Source organism: Giraffa tippelskirchi, chromosome 8 (assembly GCF_054371585.1).
Source record: "Giraffa tippelskirchi isolate mGirTip1 chromosome 8, T2T-mGirTip1v1.2.pri, whole genome shotgun sequence".
In the NCBI taxonomy this organism is placed as follows: Eukaryota; Metazoa; Chordata; class Mammalia; order Artiodactyla; family Giraffidae; genus Giraffa; species Giraffa tippelskirchi.
Window position 1 is genome coordinate 152,381,655 of NC_137282.1, and position 23,834 is coordinate 152,405,488.

The 23,834-nt window shown below is 43.9% G+C and overlaps 1 protein-coding gene and 2 long non-coding RNA genes across 27 annotated transcripts in view; 2 read left to right on the plus strand and 1 right to left on the minus strand.

The window, feature by feature from the left end:
• Positions 1-424: 424 nt before the first annotated feature.
• LOC145516691 (uncharacterized) lies at positions 425-3,558 on the minus strand. Its single transcript, XR_014061676.1, has 2 exons — positions 3,399-3,558; positions 425-1,512 (listed from the first exon to the last, which is right to left on the minus strand). It is a non-coding gene; the product is annotated as an uncharacterized LOC145516691 (long non-coding RNA).
• Positions 3,559-6,721: 3,163 nt separating this feature from the next.
• KIF13A (kinesin family member 13A) overlaps positions 6,722-23,834 on the plus strand; it is a 198,443-nt gene continuing 181,330 nt past the window's right edge. For 24 of the 25 annotated variants that reach the window (XM_081518112.1, XM_081518124.1, XM_081518129.1 and 21 more), the window contains exons 1-2: positions 6,722-6,929; positions 7,233-7,323. In XM_081518112.1, the coding sequence (XP_081374238.1) occupies positions 6,875-6,929; positions 7,233-7,323 (146 nt within the window). In that variant the 5' untranslated portion in view covers positions 6,722-6,874. Of the gene's footprint in view, positions 6,930-7,232; positions 7,334-23,834 lie in introns of all 25 variants that reach the window. The other variant, XM_081518135.1, reaches the window with a different exon arrangement.
• LOC145516694 (uncharacterized) lies at positions 8,162-14,163 on the plus strand. Its single transcript, XR_014061677.1, has 2 exons — positions 8,162-9,441; positions 11,071-14,163. It is a non-coding gene; the product is annotated as an uncharacterized LOC145516694 (long non-coding RNA).

A 23,834-nucleotide genomic window follows, 5' to 3' on the forward strand; every position in this document is an offset into this window, starting at 1 on the left:
GCAAAGAGTTGGACACGACTGAGCAACTGAACTGAACTGAACTCCTTGTATATAGATGGTTGATTCAATCACTGACCACTGGTATTTGAGTCAACCTCCCTGCCTCTGAGATAGAGGTAGAGAGGGTAGGTGAGCTTTTAATTTCCAGCCTTTTAATCCCATGGTCAGTTTCCATGGCAACCAGCCTTCATCCTGTGGTTATCTTTCCAAAAATCACCTCCTTTCCCCTTTAGTGCTCTGGAGCCATTTCAAGAATGAAGGATTAAACCCAAATATCATAAGGAAAGATGCTCCTATGCTCTAATCACTTAGTTAATTACAAGAGTTACAGGAGCCGTGAGCCAGGACCCATGATGAACCCCAAAATATATATTTCTTTGAAAAAACATTTTGCATCTTGGATAGAAAATGATAACACAAGAGGTGCACTAGACTGGCCACACTTTTATTTTGATGGCAGTAATTTTTTCTAGCAATTTCTCTTGGGAAGCAATTTGTCACCAGGTATAAATACATTCCTATCTGGTTCTCAGCATTCTGGGCATCTTTCCTGGCTTTAATAATCCAAAATGCCGAAGATGCACGAATGGAGATGTTCCTTGGTCCAGTGGAAACTGAGAAACGATATGCATCATTTCTGAGCAAAATCTTGAAGAGCCATTGTGTGGCCTGCCATCTTTTTCTTCCCCTTCTGCCACAAAACTGGCATTGTCCCAGGTGGAGGCTGTTTCATTGGCCTGGAGCTTGAAAATGAAAGGAGCAGAGCCACAACCGAGCTTTGGTGGACAAGTCACCTGAGTTGGGCATAAAGCCTTGTTTACATAAGCCACTGAGATTCAAAGGTTGTGGGGTTACCATGGCATGACTTAGCCTAGGCTGACGGATACTGTTGTTAAAGTAGATTTATGGAAAGCCTCTTATTTAAGTATTTGCCTATGCCATCATTACTCTTTGATCCTCTGTAGACTTAAGCCATTAGCAGTTTTGACATCAGCCTGGCAGCCCCCTTCTGGCTGGAATAGCTTGAAATCAGATGATTCCAGAGTCCTCGGGATGTTTGTGATCAGGTGTCTGTCGGGTTCTTCAGACCCCAGGGTGTTTCCGGTTTCTAAAGTAAAGCCCTACTAACAAGCTCTTCCTAACAAAGAGCAAATGTGTAAAGTGCATAGACTGGGTGGATGGGGGTGTGTCTAGTGGACGCAGTAGCTGTATTCATTGGTTATGCCGGACTTTGGGGATTGTAGAGATGCTTGAAAAGAAAGTCCGGGCCAGGCTATGCTATCAGCAAAGCTCCCCAAAGCCTGTGCATAGCTCGGACCCACAACCAGGATCTTCTCAGTCTAGACCAGCTCTCTGATGAACCTTTAATTCTGTACGCCAGTCTCGTGACTGCAGAAATCCCAGTGGTTATCCATCTAAGAAGGATGCTGCCTTGCTGTTCGCTGAGCTGCTTTGTCCTCAGACCGACTCCAGAGTGTGACACTGCCTGGTCCAGAACTCGCCTTGATGCCACTAGAGAAAAGCACATCCATTCTTTTATCAGCTTTTTTTTTTTTTCTGCTTATTTCAATTAAACAAAGATAAGAATAAACAACACCAAAATCCAACAAAGCCTTATGCAATAGAAGAGTCCAGATTCGTTTGAATAAGCCCATCCAGTTAAAATCCCTGGTCTACAAGCCTCCAACACCTTCTTAGGTGGATAAACACTGGGATTTCCGCCTGCCAAATGCCTGAGGTTGGGGTTCCCATAAGCGCCCCTCACACCCTTGGGAACTTCTAAGGGCCCTGGGAATGGCCCCCACCTCATCCCCTCATAGCAAATTGGCCTGAAGAGCCAACTGTGGCAGGACAACAGGTTCCTTTGTGGCCTTGAGTGGGCAGTATGCACATTTGAGGTGTTGCCACTTGGACATGTCAGAGCTGGAATCAGAACCCCGGCTGCATGACCCCAGAGAGAATGCCTTTACTGCCTGCCCTGTGCTGCCTTTCATTCTTCATCATGTTTATCATCTGTGTCTTTCCTCCACATATTCCCCTTCTCTGGACACAAGTCAATGCCAACAATATTTTGCGTCACTTATTGACATTCTCCAAGAGGACAAAAAACCATTGCTACTGTTCCATGAACATCTTCTGTCTTCTCAGGCCCATCGCACTTTTTCCCAGGTTAATCCTATGCTCAGTGTAGATTCAAGGAGCAGGAATGGAGCTCAGCCTTAACAGAGCCTAGAGGAAGAACCTGGAAGGTTTTTAGAAACCTGGAAACCTAAACAGTTCTCACTTCCCTAAATGTCCTGCACAGTGGCTTCTTAACTCTTTTTCAGTGTGGACCTCCCTGTGATCATGAAGAATAGTCTTTCCAGAGCCCTCAGGCTGACTTCAGGGAGGTTCCAGCTTCTACTTACAATGCTGGGATGAGATTGACACAGATATGAACTCCTTTTATCGTCATAACAACCCTATGTAGTAGGGACTTTTTCCATCATCAGTTACCATCATGCAAATTTTTTCTCCATGAATGCATCTAATCTTTATAAGTAGACACTGGGTTTTATGGGCTTCCCTGGTGGCACAGCCTGGTAAAGAATCCACCTGCAATGCAGGAGATGTGGAGATATGGGTTCAATCCCTGGATTGGGAAGATCCCCTGGAGAAGGAAATGGCAACCCATTCCAGTAATCTTGCCCAGAAAATGCCATGAACAGAGGAGCTTGGCAGGCTACAGTCCAGGGGATCGCAAAAGAGTTGGACATAACTGAGAGACTAAACAACCACAACATCATCCAAATAAGGAAATTGAGGCCCAGAATAGTTAATACAGATTTTCTTGCTCAGAAAAGGAAGTTTCAGGATTCAAACCAGACAATTTGATTCCAAGAGTCATATTCTCACTCACAACTCTCTGAATCTCAAGCCTAGATTTCCAGAGGGATGAAACTGATAGACTCAGCTTGTGGCAGGAATGGCCCCTGGGGGTCCACTGAATTTTACCAGGAATGTGGGGTTATATAGTACAAACATGGTAGCTGAGGTCCAGAAGTCAAGGGGGTGTTGGAGGGAGAGGGAACAGCTGTTTTCAGAAAAAGTGAACATTGTATGCCAGGCATTTACTCAAAAAGGTGTTCAGTACATCTTGCGGGAGAGAAGTTCCTAGTTCTTCTTTACTCATGAACCAGTTGAAAATTTGTTGTGGGGAGTTCAAAATTTGTTTCAGTCTACATGTGAGACAAGATTCAAATACAGTCTATCTCATTCCTAAGCCTTAACTTTCTTTCTTTCTTTTTTTTTTGGCCACACGGAGTGGCATGTGGGATCAAATCCATGCCCCCTGGTTTGAGACCAGGGAGTCTTAACCACTGGACCACCAGGGAAGTCCCCTCACTTTGTTATAATACCGTTTCAGAGGAGGATGCCCACGACAGTTGAGAGAATGCAATATGTGGCAAACGGCATTTTCCGAAAAGGGCTGCAACAAATGTCTCCCACATCACATGATCTTGAAAGATTTACTCTGACATTTCCCCCACTGAGATAAGGGGACTGTAGTTCTCTCCTGGGATTGGGGAGGGCTTGTGAGACTACAGGAGTGGCACTACAGAACTTCTAATGTGAGGTCATAAAAGCTGGAAGAGCTTACACTGGGACTCTTAAAATGCTCACACTTAGAACCTAGCCACCATGCTGTGAGGAAGCTCAAGCCACCCATGCAGAAAGACCATACGGAGAAACCTTGAAAGTACCTAGAGAAAGAAGAATGTCTGTCCTGCTCCAGCTGCTCCAACTCCACCCACCTCCCTCGTTCCAGCCCCAGCTACCACCTGACTGCCATCTCTGCTATCTCATGATTGAACCAGATGAGCCCTTCTCAAATGGTTTTAAGCTGCTAATCTGCCAGGAGGATGTGTTATATAACCACAGTAACTAGAACAGCATATTCTTTTTTTTTAAAAAATTTGTTTTTATTTATCTATTTGGCTGTGCCAGGTCTTGGTCGTGGCATGCGGGATCTTCTATCTTCATTGCAACATGCGGGATCTTTAGTCGTGGCCTGCAAACTCAGTTTTGGCATGTGGGCTCTAGTTCCCTGACCTGGGATGGAACCCAGGCCTTCTGCGTTGGGAGTGTGGAGTCTTAGCCTTTGGACCACCAGGGAAGCCCCTAGTACAGCATATTCTGAAGAACAGAGGTCTTCAGAAGAACATGAGAGCCATTTTCAAGTGTCTGAAGGACTGTTGGTATAGAAGAGGAGTTTAATTTGCAGTGGAGGAAGCTCCAGGAGGCAGCGCTGAAATCAACAGTTGCAATTTACAAGGAGGCAAATTTGATTCTTCATGGTGGTTTAGTTGCTAAGGCAAGTCCGACTTGTGCAACCCCGTGGACTGTAGCTTGCCAGGCTCCTCTGTCCATGAGATTCTCCAGGCAAGAATACTGGAGTGGGTTGCCATTTTCTTTTCCAGGGGATCTTCCCGACCCAGGAATCGAACCCTGGTCTCTTGCATTGCAGGCAGATTCTTTACCAACTGAGCTAGGAGGGAAGCCCTTGTACAGGGCCCTTCTCTAACAGTAGAATGTTAGAGTTACCCATGAGAGAACACTCTGCCAGCAAACAAACTCAAGCAGAGGGATGACCTTTTGGGAGGAGGGTTGTAGAAGCATTGTAGGGACATGCTAAGTCATGTCCAACTCTTTTGCAACCCCATGGACTACAGCGCACTAGGCTCCACTGTCCATGGGATTTTCCAGGCAAGAATACTGGAGTGGGTTGCCATTTCCTTCTCCAGGGGATCTTCCCAACCCAGGGATCGAACCTGCATTGCATGCAGGTGGACTCCTTATGGACGGAGCCACCAGGGAAGCCCAATCTCACATGAGTTAGGGTTAAAACTGTTTTGAAGAAGAAACATTTGGTAAACTCTTTCTCAGAGGAGGTGAGGATTGATTTGGGACTTTCAAGTTGGAGAGGGTTGGGAAAGGTGGAAAAACAGAAACAAACAAACAAAACCCCAGCCAATCAACCAACCAAAAAAACCCAAGAGGAAACTATTTTACCAGCAATAGCAAATTAACCACACCTCCCTCACCTTAAGACCTCTTGTCTATTTATGGTGTGTTATGGGCCAGCATGGGCTTCCCTGGTGGCTCAGAGGATAAAGAATCCGCCTGCAATGCAAGAGACCCAAGTTCAATCCCTGGGTTGGCAAGATCCCCTGGAGGAGGGCATGGCAACTCACTCCAGTATTCTTGCCTGGAGAATCCCATGGATAGTGGAGCCTGGTGGGCGGGCTACAGTCCATGGGTACACAGAGAGACATGACTGAGCAACACACACACACACACACTCACACGTGTGCCAGCATCCTCCCAGACCCTCAATTCTCACATCCCAGTGGCTGCTGAGTTATTTCACTCTTATCTCCACAGTAAGTCCTGCTTCCTGCATCTTTACCACTGCTGCCTTTGCTCTAGCCATCATCACCTCTTATCTTGATGATAGTCTTAGGGTCCGTCCCCGGCTCTAAACCTAAAATCTCCATTCAGTTTCCCCTTTAGAATAAAGTTGAAACTTCTTAGGTATCCCAGGCTTTCATGATATGACAGAGGATGGGGGTGGGGTGGGGAGAGGCTCAAGCCCCTACTTGGCACCTGTTGAAGACAGAATTGAATCTCTTGGAGCATCTGCCAACAGTCTGGCGTCACACCTGACTCGGTGCTATTTTTCCCGCCACAGAGTGTGTGTCTGCAGTACTGGATGCATGACTTTATTCACGTTTTTGTGTGTCCTCCACAGCACTTGGCACACAGTTGGCCCCCAAGACAACTTCGAATGACCTTATGAAAGATTGAATTTCTACATTTAAGCGAGCTGGAAAGACTTCCCCTGATCTCAACTCGGGATTATAGACCGTGTACACTTCAACAGGCCCGGCACCTCGTGCACGCCCAAGAAGCACTTGTTGAACCACATAGAATAGATCAGATCCCCCCCTAGTCCCGCCCTGGCAGCGAGGTCGGTCTTTGGCAAACGCGACCAAAATCCATGGCTCTTAAATTCTTATGTAAGAGTTAATGACCCTCCCAGCCCACACTGGACATCTCTGCCGCCGGAGAAGCGCTAGGGCCGGGAAGGAAGCAAGAGCAATCTTTGCAGACACGCTCATTTGGTGGCGGAGTCACGGATTGACTTTCAGCCTCGGCTCAGCATCGGACAACGCCGCTGCGCGCTAGGCGCGGTGCGGGGCGGGCGGAGGGGGCGGCCGGCCGGTGGAGGCGCATTTCACCCCGTGGGTAAGGCCTGCCCACCCGGCACGCCCAGGGGCTCCCGGGGGCTGCGGTGACAGCGGCCCGAGAAGGTGACTTGAGTTCCAGGCTGTGCCGGTGGGGTCCCCGCCGGCGCCAGGGGCGCGGGGGACAGGCCGGGCCCCGGGGAAGAGCGAGCGTCTCGCTCCGGATCGCACGGCACCTCCTAGCCCCGCGCGCCGCCCGCCGTCCCCCGCTCTTGCCCCTGGTGCAGGCCGGCCGGGCCTCCGGGCGCCGCGAGGCGGGGAAGATGGCGGCGCGGCCCGGCCCGGGGCGGCCGCGAGGGGCGGCGGCGCTGTGCGCTCGGCTGGGCCGGCGCGGCTAGAGCGGCGCCTGGGCCCGGGCGGCGCGGCCTCCTCCCCGCCGGCCGCCGCGGCCGCCGCGCCCCGCCCCGCGCGCCCGCCCGCCCGCGCCCCCGCCCCTCCCCGGGCCCGGCCGTGCCCCGCGTCGCGCTCCCCCGGGATGGCCCGCGCGCCTCGGCGCTGCCTCGCGGAGCTCACGGCGGAGCGGCGGCGGCCGCGCTCGGGGGGCGCGCGTGAAGGGGCCGCCTGGGGGCCGAGCGGGCGCCGCCAACATGTCGGACACCAAGGTAAAAGTTGCCGTCCGGGTCCGGCCCCTGAACCGACGAGGTGAGCAAGCTTTCCGCTCCTTTGCGCTTCGCGATCGGGGCTGAGGGCGGGGGGTGGGAGGCTGGGAGGCAACTTTGGAAAACTGCGGGGCCGCGGGGGCTGGGGGCGGCGGGAGCGGGGAGGCGAGCCGGGGCCGGGGTCGCTCCGGGGAGGAGGCGGCGCCCGCCGCGGCCGCGGGGACCCGGTGCGCCGGCTCCCGGCTCGGGCCGCCTCCCCGGGGAGAGCCCCGCGCGGGCGCGCAGAGGCGGGCTGCGGGCGCGGATGCTCGGCTCTGCGACCCTGTTCCTCCCCTTTTGCTTTCAGAACTGGAACTCAACACCAAGTGCGTGGTGGAGATGGAAGGGAATCAAACGGTCCTGCACCCTCCTCCTTCTAACACCAAACAGGGAGAAAGGTAAACGCGGGTACCGAGGGCGGGCGGGTGCAGCCCCGCCGCCTCCTGCAAGTTTGAGCCAGGAAAATGGGAGTGCTCTTTCCTATTGTTAGGAGGACGGCTTCAAGTTTGTCGCACGCTCCCGTCTGAAGCTGTTGCAAGTCCAAGTTCCTCTCTCTCCTCCCTCTGCCCCCCTCCCCCTTGTCCCCTCCTATCTAGAGCGGCGTCAGGCAGGACACCCCGGGCCAGAGCTGGGACCAGTCCTGTGTCCTCGGCCCGCGGTGAGACACCCCGAGAGGGCCGGCTGGGACCCTCGAGATGGTTGGTCCCGTGGCCACATTTTACAGATGAGCAAACTGAGGCCTGAGGCGAGGAAGTGACCACCCAAGGCCGGCTCAGTAGAACCCGGTGCCCCTGGTTCTTTCCACCCCTGCACTGTTGGCTTTATTTGGCAGACTTGTTAAGGAACTTTGTGTAAAATAGGGAGTGGGAGGGAACTCCCCCCCGCCCCCCCGCAGTAAAGCAAAACAGTTTTGTACGATGCAGGCTCAGGCCTAGACCATTTAAGATCTATTATTTTGTTGGTGCTGGGTTGACATAATGCCTGAATGTAATGCGCGAATTTTGATTTTCAGGGAAACGAAAGTAGTGCCCGGCGCTGTGTAGACACTGGGGGGATATTTAAGAGGGGCTGCATTTACTAGATGGCAGCATATTTGCATTTGAAAAGTGGTAACTGTTGGATCCTTATTAATTCTGTTCTATTCCACGCAACGGTATGGGAAAATGCCCTAAAATAATTTGAATATTTGGCATTTTTCTGGTAAGCCCCTGAGAAGAAAACGGTTGGAATTCGTTCAGTATAGCAGTGCAGTAGCTTGGAAAAATAGGAAAGAGAAACCAGGGAGATTTGAAAAATTAACTCCTCCGGAGTGACTTTGTGTTTCTAAAAGTCACCTGTTACCTGTTGATTGATGTGATACAATTTAGTGATTTTATTGCTCTTTGGAGATTTTTTTTTTTTTTCACTGAACAGCAACTCTGAAGTAGGGTTTGTTACTTTATTGCTAAAGGAAGCAACTGCCTTCATTCTATAATCATGCATGCAGTGTCCAGGCATAGTTTACTAAATTTGGGGGAAGAAATTATCAGGAGGTAAATTTGAGAATTTTTTGCTTTTTGTGCTGAGGCTAGAAATTTTTATCCAGGGTGCAAACATTCTGCTTCCTATAGCAGATTGTTATAGTGATAGTAAATAGCTAAGTTATATTTAAAATGTGTTAAATGCTTTTTAACAGTAATGGTTGTTTCCTTGGATAATATTTTTATGTTTTAAAATGCATAAATACATTTTAAATATTTATAGTATTTTAGATCCATTTATAGCAATATAGTTGTATATTTCATGTTAATAGCAAGTAAATTCATTGAGTAAATTAAAATATTTACAGAATACATTGGCTGCCTAGATCACCAGTACATTTCCCCCATTTCCCCCACCCCCAAACTGAATATTTTCACATGTTTCAGAAAAAAATTCTACTGGATGAGATTCTTCAAAGCAATCTAGGAAACAGGTAGAATTGTCAACTGGTATGTTTCTGTGGCTTCTGTTTTCCTTGCTGGTTTGGCATCTGCTTCTGGCCACTCTTAACCATAAAGATTGTTACTGTTAGCTACTATTTAATGTTATGAAGCTTTGTCCATTGTGGACAGACAGGGATTTAATTTTGTGGAATGTGGATAGACTTTACAACTGCAGATACTTGGCTGGAGAGGCTAAATAATCAGTTGATCATTTTTACCGCCGCCACCGTCATTACTAATCAGGATCTTTTAAGTAATTATTTGAAGGGTGATTTGGGCATTTCTCCATCTGCTTGCTTCTTGGAATAGCCCATTATCTGGAGCTATAAGAATAGCACTGAAACATGTTCTGACCTCCTGACAGAATTCTTTGAGTGGTGGATGGGCTCTTTCTGTGGGTTTTGCTTAGGTACCTGTCATTCAGTTTATAGACAAACTGGGAGGAGTCAACCCAGCAGTACTGCTTGCACATTAGGATTACTGTCTTTTCAAGGATGGAGACACCAAATGCATTTTGATTTTCATTATGCAGCTTGGTTTCATCTTTCTCCAGTGGATTTTCCCTTAAAGCAACAGTGCATTTAAAAATAGAAACAGTTTCTCCCTTGGGTTTCTAGGTTGATTAATTGCAACGATGCTTCATGTTATGTTTGCAATTCATTTTTTCATTTGTTTTGGAATAGAGCTCAGAGCAAGGTGAGACTAGTATTTTTCTTACTTAGAAGTCCAAGGCTTGAAGTGTAAGAAGTTTTTAAATGAATCTTGGTAAACCTTATCAAGTTGAAATAGCTGTTTTTCCAAATATTGCAGGAAATTACTAATGTATTAATGGTGATTGGAATTTTAAGTTACTAGGTCCAAGTTTTCAGTCCTACTAGTAAAAACAAGCAAGAGTACATTGGTTTCCAGGAAAAGAAATAGACAGGCTTAGCCTTCATGATTTCCCCCTTTATGGAATCAAAGCCAAGGCTACATGTTAAGGTCTAAAAGATCACAGGGCTTCTGAGGTTAAAGATGTTTGTTTTGGTCCTAAAATTCTGAGATTATAATGTACCACAGAAGTCTAGATTAATGGTTGATAGTTAATAAACCATTCTGAAACATTAAGAGTTACATGAATGGGTTTCTTAACATACCATTGCATTACGATGCAGGAGACATGTATGAAATTCATTATGAAGTTCAGATCATGCAGGTACCATGCTAAACAGGGGATCCAAAGACCACTGTGGACCCAGAGCCTATGTCAGAGGCTCACACCTTTGAGAGATGTGAGAAGAGGGAAGTAAAAATAGTTAAAATATAGTGCAATAGATTATTTAGATTATACTTTTACCATTATATATACCATTTCCCTTGAAAATTGCCTGTTTCCTCTTCCATCTCCTCTCCTTTCGGCTGTGAGCTCTGGGAAGTCAGGAACCTTGTCCTACTGACTTTTGTCTTCCATATCTATAAACAGCACCTGGTACGTAGCAGACCCTCAGCAAATGTCTGCGTGGTGATGGTTTGCACTGTGATGGGAACGCTGAGAAGGGGCTGTGGATGTGACCCGGGATCTTGGCATCCTGTAAAGACAGGTGGCATTTGTGCTGGTCATGGAGGGTGCTAAAGAGTGCAGGTTCACTTTTTCAAGATCGGTAGAAAGTGCTTTGTCAAAGAAACTGAAAGCATACCTGCCACAGATTACTTCTGGCTGATTGTGTGTGCGTGCGTGCAGAATGTGAAGCAGGGTGCAGAGGCCAGGCAATTCAGAAACGAGGGCAGAATGAGAACCTCTAACTTGCCAAAATACGTAAGAATTTAAAAATCAAAGTATAACCAGGTGTGCATTGGAAAGTCTTCCTCTCATTCCTGCTGTCATCCTTACACTTAATATCCTGTCACCTCTCCAGAAACAAAAAAGGTGACCTCAGTTACTGATTTCCCATGCATATTTTCAAATACATACACAAATATATGTGTTTTCCACAAATACCTTTTCTATCCTTTAATAACAGTATGTTGACTCCTTGAAAAAAATCCAGTATGGGTGGTAGTTGTGGTTTTAAAAATACACATGTTCGTGTGTGCTCAGTCGTGTCCGACTCTGCAACCCCATGAACCGTAGCCCACCAGGCTCCTCTGTCCCCCATTTTCCTGGCAAGAAATACTGAAGTGGGCTGCCATGCCCTCCTCCAGGGGATCTTCCCAACCTAGGGATCTAATGCATTTCCTGCATTGCAGGTGGAGTCTTTACTGCTGAGCCACTGTGGAAGCCCGTAAAAAATATATATATACCCATGTATATATCAATCTGATCTTTGTAGCTTTTAGGAAGTGAAGCTTTATCATCAGAATGCAATAGAACTTGCTTTGTACAGAAATTTTTGTTCTTTGATTGTTTTAAACCATTTTAAAGTAAGTAAATTGTAGGGTAAGCAACTGAAGCAATGTGCGTATATAATCTAGCTAAGTTAAAAGAAAAATTGGATAAATTTAGGCTCTTAGTAAAAGAGCATAAAAGTTTTAACTTCTTGCCCAGTTTTTCCATACTGTAAGGTGGGCAGTGTAGCTTACAAGGTACACGAAGGTCGGTCAGTGGAAGAAAGCTGCGACTTGGTCGATTCGACTGCATCTATGTTTTCCAGTTTATGGATTATATGTTGCAAGTTTTTGATTGTTTATTCCCCTAGACTGGTTTCCCCTGCTATTACAATGGTTTCTAGGATGGTTTCTTCTCCTCAAGTAAAACTGTAGAGTGAAAATTGAAAAAGTAGTTGAAATCATATCAAATGAAAAAGATCCATCACCAAAGAAGCAGTAATATTCTACATTATCTAGGTGACTTTGAGTTTTATCATATTTTCTGTGTTGTTACTCTTCTCTCTGGCTCAGTATTATAAAGTTGATTGTAAGAAAGCAGAGTATTTAGATTTCACTGATATAGGAGTGAGCATTTTTCATGCATGATATCGGTGGTATTTTGAAGAATGTTATAATGGAATATTTTCATTAGATGTCCACGTTTTCCATTTTTGTTTTAAAATAGATTGTCATCTCTCACTTTAAAAGTCAAGCCTAAAAGTAATTATAATGTACTAAAGATTAGTGACTTAAAATTATTTTGTTCACAGTTAAAAATGTATTTTGCATTATGCACTGTTGTGTGCACCTATATAAAGGTTCATGAAAAAGTTTACTATGTGCAATATCTCTGTTGTTTTTCTACCCTTTCTGTTCTCATTCATTTTAGAAATGTTGGTTGTGACTTACCAAATCAACTTCAAAACCTGCTAAAGGGTCACACGTTTATAATTTGAAAAATACAAGTTTAGTGGGTAAGAAGTTGGGTTCTGCATACATACATATGTATAAATATTTTAAATCGGTGTGAATACTTTGAAGTGTGGAGTAGTTTTATAATTTATAAAGGCTATGCCTGATGTCGCTGTCATCCTGGGGGTTCCTGCCACATCATTCTGAAAATTCCTTTTACAGACTCTTTTCTGTGTGGAATCTCTTGTTTTTCTGTTTCTCTTTTCTTTGTTTCTTTGCTGCCTCAGTTTTGTAGAGCATATCCTTTGGTTGTTTCCCCAGAAAGAATTTTGGGAGGTAAAGTTTTTCAAACCATGAAAATATCTTCATTCCACCCACTTACCCTCATTAATAGTTTGGATGGGTAACAAATTCTATTTTAAAGATGTTGGTTGCTTTAATGTCTTCTAGCTTCCAGTATTTCTGTTGAGAAGTCTGAAGCTATTTGGATTTCCAGCCCTTAAGACATGACCTAGATTTTCCCTTTCTGGAATCCTATAGAATATTCATTCTTCTTTTTTGTGAAATCACAGTAGTGGGCCTTTTGGACCTGGAAACTTGTATCCTTCAGTTCTGAAAAAACTGATTGAATTAATTCATTAGCAAATGCTCTCTTTTTATTTATTCTTTTCTGGAGCACTTATTTAGACATGGGGTTTCCTGAACTGGTCATCTGATTACTTCATTTTCCTTTCTGCTTTTCATCTATTGTTTTTGTTCTGCCTTCTGGGAGATTTCATCCACTTTATCTTCCAAACTTTATGTTTAATTTTTTTCCCCTGATATCATGTTTTTAATTTTCAAGAACTCTTCTAGACTTAAAAAAAAAAAATAGCATCCTGTGCTTATTTTCTAATTGTGGCATTTTTTGTCTTTCTGAGGACACTGATGATACTTTTCTCTATATAGTAGGCCTTTTCTTTCTTCTTCTTTTTAAAGTGCATAGTTTTGTTAGTGTTGCTATCTGTCTTTTATGTTAAAGGCTTTTCTCAAATATATAGATTTTGGGCTTTCTCCAGGACAAGGACTATGTATGATTTATCTTTCTATTCTCAGGGCCTAGATTCAAGAGTATCCAGTGGACTGAAAGCATTTTGTAAATTCTTTGTTGTTTTTTAAAAAATTATTATTAAATGTTCTGTCAAATCCCTTTTCTTTTTAACTTTCAACAATAGAAATAAAATTGCTTTTTTCTTAAGAGCACATATAAATGCTATAATTAAAGGTAGTAGTTGCCTTATGCAACTCTTAGTTACTAACATTCATGAAGATAATTAGTTGTAATCAGTACAAAAGTTGAAAAAAATTAGAAAATCCTAATTTTGTATTACTATTGCAAAAATGTTAGTTGAATTTTTTTCTTTTCTTTTCCTTTTTTTTTTGGTTATTGTTAAGTTTAAAATATATATGCTTGTTAGGCTGGGGAGATTTTTCAAAATGATACCAAACTAGCCAGTTTATCATTCTACCACTTGGATTCTTCTGGCGAAATCTAGTTAGAGACAAGTGGATAACTTGAATTGTTTCCAGTTTTCAATAAAATTGAAACATATGCTATGCACTCATATTTTAAAAACATTTATAAGAAAACATCTTCCCCAAATAGTAGGCTTTCTGAAGACATCAAGGTTTCTCAGTTATTCAGCCACAGTTACCCTTTCTCAAATCTTCCCTGGAGCTAGAACAGAGAAGGTGTTTGTGCATTTAGAATTGAAAGGACTTTGGAGAACATTACTGGCAGAGGAAACAGAATGGCAGAGAAACCAAGACGTATAGAAACACTCAAAGAGAATTTTGTACCTTAACAACAAAAATGAAATTTACTAACAGCAGAGCTATCAGTAAAGGAAGTATGCTAAAATTCACATGAAAACAATCAAGAGTTGATTTATATGGAATTCAAGAGCTATCTTTTCGAGATCACTCTACAAAATATTATATTTCTGGGAATTTAGCTTTGCAAATATAAGAAGAAAATATCAGAAATTCTTCCTTGGAAATTAGTTTATTTGGCGTTTTACCATCCAACAATGATATGGAAACTAAATAAGCATGGAAAAATGTCAAGTTTTCATATCTCTAAAATTTTATTGTAAAAATGAGTAATTTGTTTATTTGATTGTAAGATCTAAGGTTAAAAAAAAAAGGAAAGTTTTTTTTTTTCTTACAGGCCCTCATAGACCCTCAGAATTAGGAGGATAAACAGTCCAAGCCTCATCATTTGCTTCTCTTGATTTTATGTTTTACCAGCTAAGCCACCAGGGAAGCCCCCTACTTTATTTTTTTCACTGGAGTATAATTGCTTTACACTGTTGTGTTAGTTTCTGCTGTTGATTTCATTTTACTATGAGGTGCACAGTTCGGTGAGTCATGGATAAAGTGCTAGAACTATCTTACCAAATTGTTCTTGAAATGAACTTTTCACATCAAAGCACAATTTAAATCTTTTTAAGATTGTTTCCTTAGATAGTCTAAAGTGTTTTATAAGAAGCATGGCAGAAATTTAAAAGCAGGGGCAGGGGGAAAGTGTCATTATTCAACCAAACCTAACAAATCCATTATTCTTATTTTTCCCTTTCCTTCATCTTGTCCTTGTCCATAAATATAAATATTTGTAGTTAAAATTTTGCGTTTTGCTTTCGTCCCATTTATATTTTGTCATGCAACATGGGTTTCATAATTATAATTTTAATAGTTGAGGACTATAGTCTGTTGAGTTTCATAACTTTAAAACCATATTTCTGTATTTCTGGACCTGAAAGTTGCTTCTCTTAACAATTATAAGTAACTGAGAGCATAAAAATAACTGGAACTTTTTAAGAATCCTTTGCCAATTGCAAGGCGTTTCTTCCCAAGTGAACTTACTCAACACAAAAATGCATCTCTGAAATTGTATGACAACATGAACCATTCCCTTACATTACTATGGAGTTAAAAGTTGATAGCTTTCATATGTAGGTATGAGCTAGGCCATGGAAAAAATGATTTTGTGTGGACAGTAACAGCCCAGGGGTTCTCACACTTGAGAGTGCATTAGACTCATTTGGAGAGCCTTGCTCCAAAAAGTTCTGAGCCATAGCTTGGCCTGAGATCTTGCACTTGTAACAAGTCCCTAGGTGATGCTGATGCTCTTAGCTCAGGACCAAGCTTTGAGAATCACTGCTCTAGACCAGGACTGGTCCATTAGAATTTTCTGTGATGATGGGAATATTCTACACATTTGCTGTCCACTGTGGTAATCGCTAGCTGTGTATGATGACTGAGCACTTGAAATGTGGCTAGTGCAACCAAAGAACTGAATTTTAAATTTTATTTCATTTTCATTAGTTTAAATTTATTTTACTTTTAAAATTTTATTTATTTATTTATGGCTGCACTGGGTCTTCATTGCAAGAGCTTTCTCTTGTTGCAGCAAACAGGGGCCAGTATCCAGTTGCAGTGTGTGGGTTTCTCATTGCAGTGGCCTCTCTTTTTGCAGAGCACGGGCTCTAGGGCTTGCGGGCTTCTGTAGTTGCAGCCCATGGGCTCAGTACTTGTGGCTCCCAGGCTCCAGAGTGCAGGCTCAATAGTTGTGGCACAGGGGCCCAGTTGCTCTGGGGCATGTGGGATCTTCCTGGATCAGGGATCGAACCCTTGTCTCCTGCATTGGCAGGCGGATTCTTCACTACTGAGCCATCAGGGAAGCCCATTAGTTTAAATTTAAACAGCAGGTGGCTACTGTGTTGGACAGTACAGGTCTGGACATGGTTCTAAACCTTGGTTCCACATTAGAATCATCTGGCGTGCTTTAAAAATGGATGCCTGACTCCTACCCCTAGCATTTCTGGCTTCATCGGGCTGAGGTGCACCTTAGGCATTGGGATTTTTAAACACTTGCCAGGTGTCCCAGTTACTATTATTGTTTACAAATCAGCCCCAAAGTTAGTGGTCTGAAAACATTATTTTTTTAATGCCCCTGAATTCTGTGGGTCAGGAAATTGGACAAAGTAGACATGACTTGTCTCTGCTCCAGAGTGTAGGGGTCTCATCCTGAAGACTAGAAATCTGCAGGTGTAGTCATCAGAGGGCTTGAGCTGGTGGAATATCCAAGATGATTAACTCACATGGTTGGCAGTTGAGTCTCATGTGTAGCCAAGGTTGATAAATGCTATTCTAGTTTAATAAATTAGGTTTTAAAGCCCACTTTCACAAGTTGTTGTCTGTTGGTTTATTTTCCTATTTTGATTGTGATCATGTATGTACATTCTCAGAACCATTAATGTTCTCAAAACTAAAATCTGAAAAGCCTCAGACAGTAAGCCTTATTTTACCTTATTTACCTTACTAAGTTAAGTGTTTTCCCTATTAAGGCAACTTATGGAAATTTACTAGAGTCTTCCTGTGCCAAGGGTATGTATGATTGTGAAAGTGAAGCCTCACAAAATGAAATTCTGTCCTATTAAGAAAAAAAGCCTCCTATTCTCAAGCCAGGTGTATTTCATCAAAATGCCTCTTTTTATTTGTTTTTACTTGGAATTGTGGCAGAGAGGGAAGGAATTACCTCAGTTATCTAGATGCAGGGTACTTGCTTATCCTTCAATCAACCCCTTCACCTGCCTGCTTGGGAGGCACAGGTTTTTCATCTTTCGCAGCAAGAACCTCTTGATGAACAAGAAAGAGGAGAGTGAAAAAGTTGGATTAAAGCTCAACATTCAGAAGATTAAGATCATGGCATCCAGTCCCATCACTTCATGGCAAATGGATGGAGAAACAGTGGAAACAGTGGCTGACATTATTTTTGGGGAGTCCAAAATTGCTGCAGATGGTGATTGAAGCCATGAAATTAAAAGATGCTGACTCCTTGGAAGGAAAGTTATGACCAACCTAGACAGCATATTAAAGGGCAGAGACATTACTTTGCCAACAAAGGTCTGTCTAGTCAAGGCTTTGGTTTTTCCAGTAGTCATGTATGGATGTGAGAGTTGGACTATAAAGAAAGCTGAGTGCCGAAGAATTGATGTTTTTGAACTGTGGTGTTGGAGAAGACTCTTGAGAGTCCCTTGGACTGCAAGGAGATCCAACCAGTCCATCCTAAAGGAGATCAGTCCTGAGTGTTCATTGGAAGGACTGATGTTGAAGCTGAAGCTCCAATACTTTGGCCACCTGATGCGAAGAGCTGACTTATTGGAAAAGACCCTGATGCTGGGAAAGATTGAGAGCAGGAGGAGAAGGGGATGACAGAGGATGAGATGGTTGGATGGCATCACCGACTCAATGGATACTAGTTTGGGTAGGCTCTGGGAGTTGGTGATGGACAGGGAGGCCTGGTGTGCTGCAGTTCATGGGATTGCAAAGAGTCAGACACGACTGAGCAACTGAACTGAACTGAACGTCCTGTGGACCAGGGTTCCCTGCTTCAGGCCCTGGAACTGTATGTCATTCCTAGCCTTAGCTCCTGTACCACTGCAGGATCCCAGGCACCCCTTCTATGTGGAGGGTCAGGATGGCGTGAGAGCTGGATGGGAAGTCTGGATGCTGCCTGGTCCTGCCACTAACATGGTCTGTATCCTTTGAGCTAGTAATTAATCCTTTCCATCTGAGTCTTCATCTGTCAAACTGCAGGCTAAACTAGGTAATCTGTAAGGTTTTTGTTTTTGTTTTTGGTTGCGCTGGGTCTTCGTTGCTGCACGCGGGCTTTCTCTTGTAGCAGAGAGCGGGGGGCTACTCTCTAGTTGTGGTGTGTGGGCTTCTCATTGCAGTGGCTCCTCTTGTTGCCTAGCATAGGCTCTAGGCACACGGGATTCAGTCGTTGCGACACATGGGCTCAGTATTTTCAGCTTGCTGGCTCTAGGGTGTTTGGGGTCAGTAGTTGTAGCACATGGGCTTAGTTGCTCCATGGCATGTGAGATCTTCCAGGACCAGGGATTGAACCCATGTCTCCTGCATTGCCAGGCAGATTCTTATCCACTGTACCACCAGGGAAGTCCTGTAAGGTCTTTTTAGCTTTGAAATTCAGATTTATCTCAACTGTACCTATATGTAGAGTTGAGTCACATAGAGTCATAGGTAACATTTACAGCGGCTGAAATGGGTTGGGTTGTAATTTATTTCTTGTCAGAGTGTTAGGAAAACCAGGGAGAAAAGGTCACTGTTCTTGGGAGGCTGAGTTAGCCTGCAGTAGCTGATGGGAGAGTGGAAGGTGTCAAGTGAAGGAAGGCAGCCACGAGCTCCAGATAGTGGAAGCCAGTATCAGCCAGCCGGGGAGAGTGGGCTCCTTGCAGACATTCTCCGAGCCTCTTGTCTCAGCTCAGATAGCAGCTTTTCTGTGTGCCTATGGAGCGTTATAAATCTTCTGACTTGAACCTTTCAGTTAGTTTTCATCTGGTACAGTTGTGTTTTGTTGGGGGAAACCAGTGATTTTAAAGCTATTCTTGCAGGCATACAGCTGTTTTATGTGACAAGTATGTATGTATATGGGGGTGGAGAAATGACATTTCCAAAGCCTGTTAGCCTACCACTTCCTTGGGCAGCTTGTTTTGTGTCTGAGGGTTCTGTTGTCACCCTACCAAAAGTATGGTTAATCCCTTATATTTCTTACCTTCCTTTGTGAGATGAATTCTGGTCAACAGGTGATAGAAAGATGGGGTGAGGGAGAGAGAGAGAGAGGAAGGGAGAGTGGGCGTGTGTTTCCCTTCTGGTTTGTGTCCTCTTAGCCATTCTTTTGAAAGCAGAGTGGAGTTACTGATTCTGTCTGGCCCTTTAGAGTCGGGTCTGGAGGTGTGATGAGCTCTGCTGCTGTTAGAAGAGACCGAGGAAAGCAGCTGTGCAGTTCCCTTGAGGGAAGAAGTTCTTTTTTTTTTTTTTTAAAAAAAGACAGGGAACAGGAAGGGAGGCTTTGAGGAAAGGGAAGCCTTGCTGTGGGCTCTTTGTGCTGTCTTGAAAGAAAAAAAAAAACACTCCCTAGGTTGTCCACCCACCAGGAATGACCACAACTATTCGTGTGGGGAAAATCAGAAAGGGCAAACCATGCTGAACTGCTCGGGCGTTCTGCAGCAAGTCCTGAGTCGATTCGTCCCCAGTTTTGGAAGGGCCATGCAGTAAACCCTCATGTGGTTCGTTGAGCAGATTAACAAGCCTTTAGTATACTTAACGTTTTGTAGTTTAATAAAACAGGTCCTCAGAATCGATGCTTTGTGTCCCCACCAATCTCTAATCCCAGCTCAGTAGAGAATGTGTCACAGAGCTAAACTTGTAACTGCCCTTTTTTTAAATTGGATAACAAACTGTTAGGGTTCTTGTTTTGTTTTGTCTTTTGTTCTCTATCCTTAACGACTTCTATTTATATAGTTAATTAAAGTTTAGTAGTCACTATCCAAATTGTAGTGGGGATGGTTACTTTATTGCCTCGAGAAAGATCCTTAAAATTACTTGTTTCAAGAGCAATGTTTTGAGTAAGGAGGGAGGAGAGTGGTGGGGAAAGCTTATCAAGAGAATGGTGTTAAATTTGAGCAGCCTTATCCAGTTTTAAACATTTGCTTTTTTTGATCTAGAGTTACTGTAACAAATAGGTAACATTAGCATGGTAAGGTAACTAAGTTTTTTTTTTTTTTTTTCTTTTTTTTGAAGCCTTTAAGTATTACAGACTTGGAGAGAATAGTATTTCCTTCTCTACAATGACAGCTTAGTACGCTCTTTTTTTTTTTTTTTTTTTTGGTGACGAATTAGGCAGTGGAAATAATTCCCCCCATTTTCCTTTTAAATGTTGAACAAAGACTCTTCCCTATTTGTGTGTATAATTGAACTTTTTGAATGACAGGGTACATCTTTGCTTTTGTAGTTTGATACATTGAATTAACCTCACCTGTCTATTTAAAAATTAGCCTAAAGTTGAAATATTCATAAGCATGTGAATTACTTTGTATTTGAGCCAGAGCTTTTACTCGGTGAGAGGAAATCTTGTGGTCACCTTTTGTGTGTTTCTGTGGCCATCCACTGGGTGTAAATAACTAATTTTGTAAAACACTGTCAAGTACTGTGACAGAGTGATGTAGTGGTCAACAGACACTCAGAAGACTCGGGAGGACAAACTGCTTATATTTGAAACTGACTGTGCAACTTACTGGCTGGGAAATGTTTGGCAAGTCCTTTAACCCTCTATGCTTGAGTTTCCTCACCAGTAAAATGGGAGTAATAAAATTACAGACCCATAGAGATTCTGAAAATTAGTTACCCAAAAGACTGGGTTCTCCTGTTGGTGGGTATTAAACCAAAAGACATGATCAAGAGAGAGCAGGAGAAGGAGGATTTATTACTTGCAGCCAGTTAAGAACATCAGGGATCTTTCCCAAAGCTGTGGCTCCCCCGTAGCAGAATTGGGGAATTTTTAAGCCCAGGTTAAGGGGGCTTGGGTAGTGTATGCATGTTCACGAAGGGGCTTGAGCCAGGAGAACTCAGCACAGAATTGGGGCAAGGGTCAACATCATTTCCATCCTCCACCTGGGTGGGTGGACTCAAAAATATGCCTGCAAGCTCTAATACTTTGGCCACTTGATGCTAGGAGCCAGCTCATTGGAAAAGACCTTGATGCTGGGAAGGAATGAAGGCAAAAGGAGAAGGGAGTGACAGAGGATGAAATAGATAGCATCACTGACTCAATGGACGTGAATTGGCGCAAACTCCGGGAGAGAGTGGAGGACAGAAGGGCCTGGCGTGCTACAGTCCATGGGGTCGCAGAGTCAAACACTTGATTTAAATGTGAACACTTCATGCAGTGTATGTTTGAAAGACCACCTTTGTGGTATCAAATCAGCCATTTGCCATGTCTCAGCTGACAGACCACTGCTCTGTGGGGACAGGTGTGTTAAATTTTCTTGAAAGGGAAATTCCTTCTATAACAGGCGTTCACCAGTCTGGTCATTTGGCAGTCATTCATTTGAGTAAAGAGTGTATGTCCAGAAATCGTATGTGAATACATTGAAAAGTAAAATGTTCTTGACCCAAGTATGTGTGTGTGTGTGTGCTCAGTTGTGTCCGACTCTTTGCAACCCAATGGACTGTAGCCCACCAGGCTCCTCTGTCCACGGAATTTTCCAGGCAAGAGTACTGGAGTGGGTTGCCGTTTCCTTCTCCAGGGCAACTTCCGCACCCAGGGATCAAATGTATCTCTTGTGTCTCCTGCATTGGAAGGTGGATTCTTTACCACTGAACTACCTGGGAAGCCTGACACTGTTTTGACACTTCTGTAAAAGTGTGTTCGGGAAGAATGAGGGGCTGGCGATGGGAGGGCATCGGAGCCCTGGAATAAGATCTGAGGGGGAAACCTCATGGCAAAGAGCCTGCCCTGGAATTTGACCCATCACCAAACTATCTGAGTAAAAGGAGAGGCTGTTTGGAGACCTGCCCTGGGCCCTAGGGATGAGACTGTAGCTCTAATCCTGCAGCTTCAACTCTGTGTTCTAGGTAGTTCATTGTTCCCTTAGACATAATGTGTTCTCAGTAAATATCTGTTGTATTTGATCATACCTATTAATTGGATATATGTTACCAGGCTGTGGTTAGTATAGGAGATTTGTAGATGGTTAGTACTGCTGCTGCTGCTGCTAAGTCGCTTCAGTTGTGTCCGACTCTGCGCGACCCCATAGACGGCAGCCCACTAGGCTCCCCTGTCCCTGGGATTCTCCAGGGAAGAACACTGGAGTGGGTTGCCATTTCCTTCTCCAGTGCATGAAAGTGAAAAGTGAAAGTGAAGTCGCTCAGTCGTGTCCGACTCTTAGCGACCCCATAGACTGCAGCCTATCAGGCTCCGCCGTCCATGGGATTTTCCAGGCAAGAGTACTGGAGTGCGGTGCCATTGCCTTCTCCGATGGTTAATACTACCTAGTCATAAACTGACTTCTGAGGAAATGAATATCTGAAACTAACAAAACATTGTGTTCAATAATCTTGGGTTTCTATACTTTTTAATTTTTTTTCCCTGAGGAAACTGACTTTATTATCCCAGTCGGTAGGCTGGTGACTCTCATACCATTGTTTACCATACTGGAGACATAGACTCAGGGCCTCTCTATTAAAAATTCAAAGTGGAGAAATAGTTGTATATCTGGTTCTCTGGCACCCCTTAAGTGAGTATATTTTATTGTGAACTCTCTTATTTATCTGTTTGGTGTGATCTTTTGGTTTTTAATAGCCTTTTACTGGCACTCTAAAATTCAGAAAATATATTTAGGCTAATTCATAGAAACATTCGCATTTCCTTTGAACTTGCTAGTCATTGTCTTCAACATTTTTCCAAAAAGATGTACGAATATGGAAACCTGAATACATGCAGGTGTTTGGTTGGTTTTTTTTTTTTTTAATAAGGGAGAGATGTACGCCATCTCAGAAATTTTGATCAGGTTGTCTAATTTCCTGTGTGCAGAAATACACGAAAACTAAAGAGAAAGATGAAGAAAAGTTTTGATGTAGTAAATACTTTGTGCCTTTACATGAATGAGCAGCAAGTACGTGCTTCTCTCTTCTCCTTTCTCCCTCTGCGTGTAAAACATCTCAGCCGACATCCCCAGTCCGTCTCTTTGTTCAGTGGGGAAAACAGGCGTGTTGCTCCCATGTGCCTCGCCCTGCTCTCAGCTGTGCTGTCTGATGTCTTCCAGGCTCTCCCGAGTTCACGGCTGCTGCCCTTGTTCCACCCCTGGAAGCAGAGAGTTTGGTGGGGGCGATGGGGAGGAATTAAAGAATTTGATCAGCCTGGCCCCAAGCCTTCCAGGCCCTTCCCAAAGCCTTCTCGGTTTCTGGGGTCAGCATTAGGCCAAGATTGGGGGGTACAGGCTCAGACTTCACGTGCTCCATTCCATAGCTGGGATGATTTTTAAAATATCAGAGGTATGTATTAGATATCTTGAGCTTTCAGCTGGGAAGATAAAGCCCTTTACTTGATTAGTCAGCCTTTGTGATTAAACAGCTGTTGATCGGCATGAGTCAGAGCCAGTCAGAGGGTATCATTCCAGGTGGGTCCCTGGATGCAGAGGAACATTTTAATTTTCAGGATTCTGAAACAGGAGATCTAATGACAACATGAAAGTGAATAGATTTCAGGTCAGTTCCATGCTTACAGCAGTTGGCCTGCTTCATTTGCCAGTGTGGTTTGATTTTGATCAGTTTCAGCGCAGCCTTTGCAAGGTCTGGATCCTGGACAAACCTGGCTCTGAGTGTTAGGGAGAAAACTCCTCCCTAACCCTCTGATGTAGTGAATTCTTTCTAGGGATGTCATTGATAGGCCCTTGTAGGAGTGCTGAGCGGAAATAGGGTACAGTGCTTTAAAAGCCCTGAATCTGTTCTGATCACTCTGCCCTTCCTCCGTCCATGTGGTCAAAACCCGTGGCCCTGAGTAAAGACAGAAATAAGCATTGCAGAAGGCCAGCTTGTTCACAGTGTTTGCCAACATGGGCTGCTGTGAACATGCAAGCAGATTGATCCTTGATGTGTTTCAAGGTTTGGTTAAGTAGGAGTCAGGTGGCATTTGTGAGGGGACTGAAAACTCCTGTTAGTATTTGGACATGTAGAAACTTAACCAGACCAAAGCTACCTCTTTCTGGAATCTCTTCCTTTATTTCACCAGGCCTCTGGGTAGAATGAGGTAAGCTCATCCTACATGTAATGTGTGCAGTGAAGGT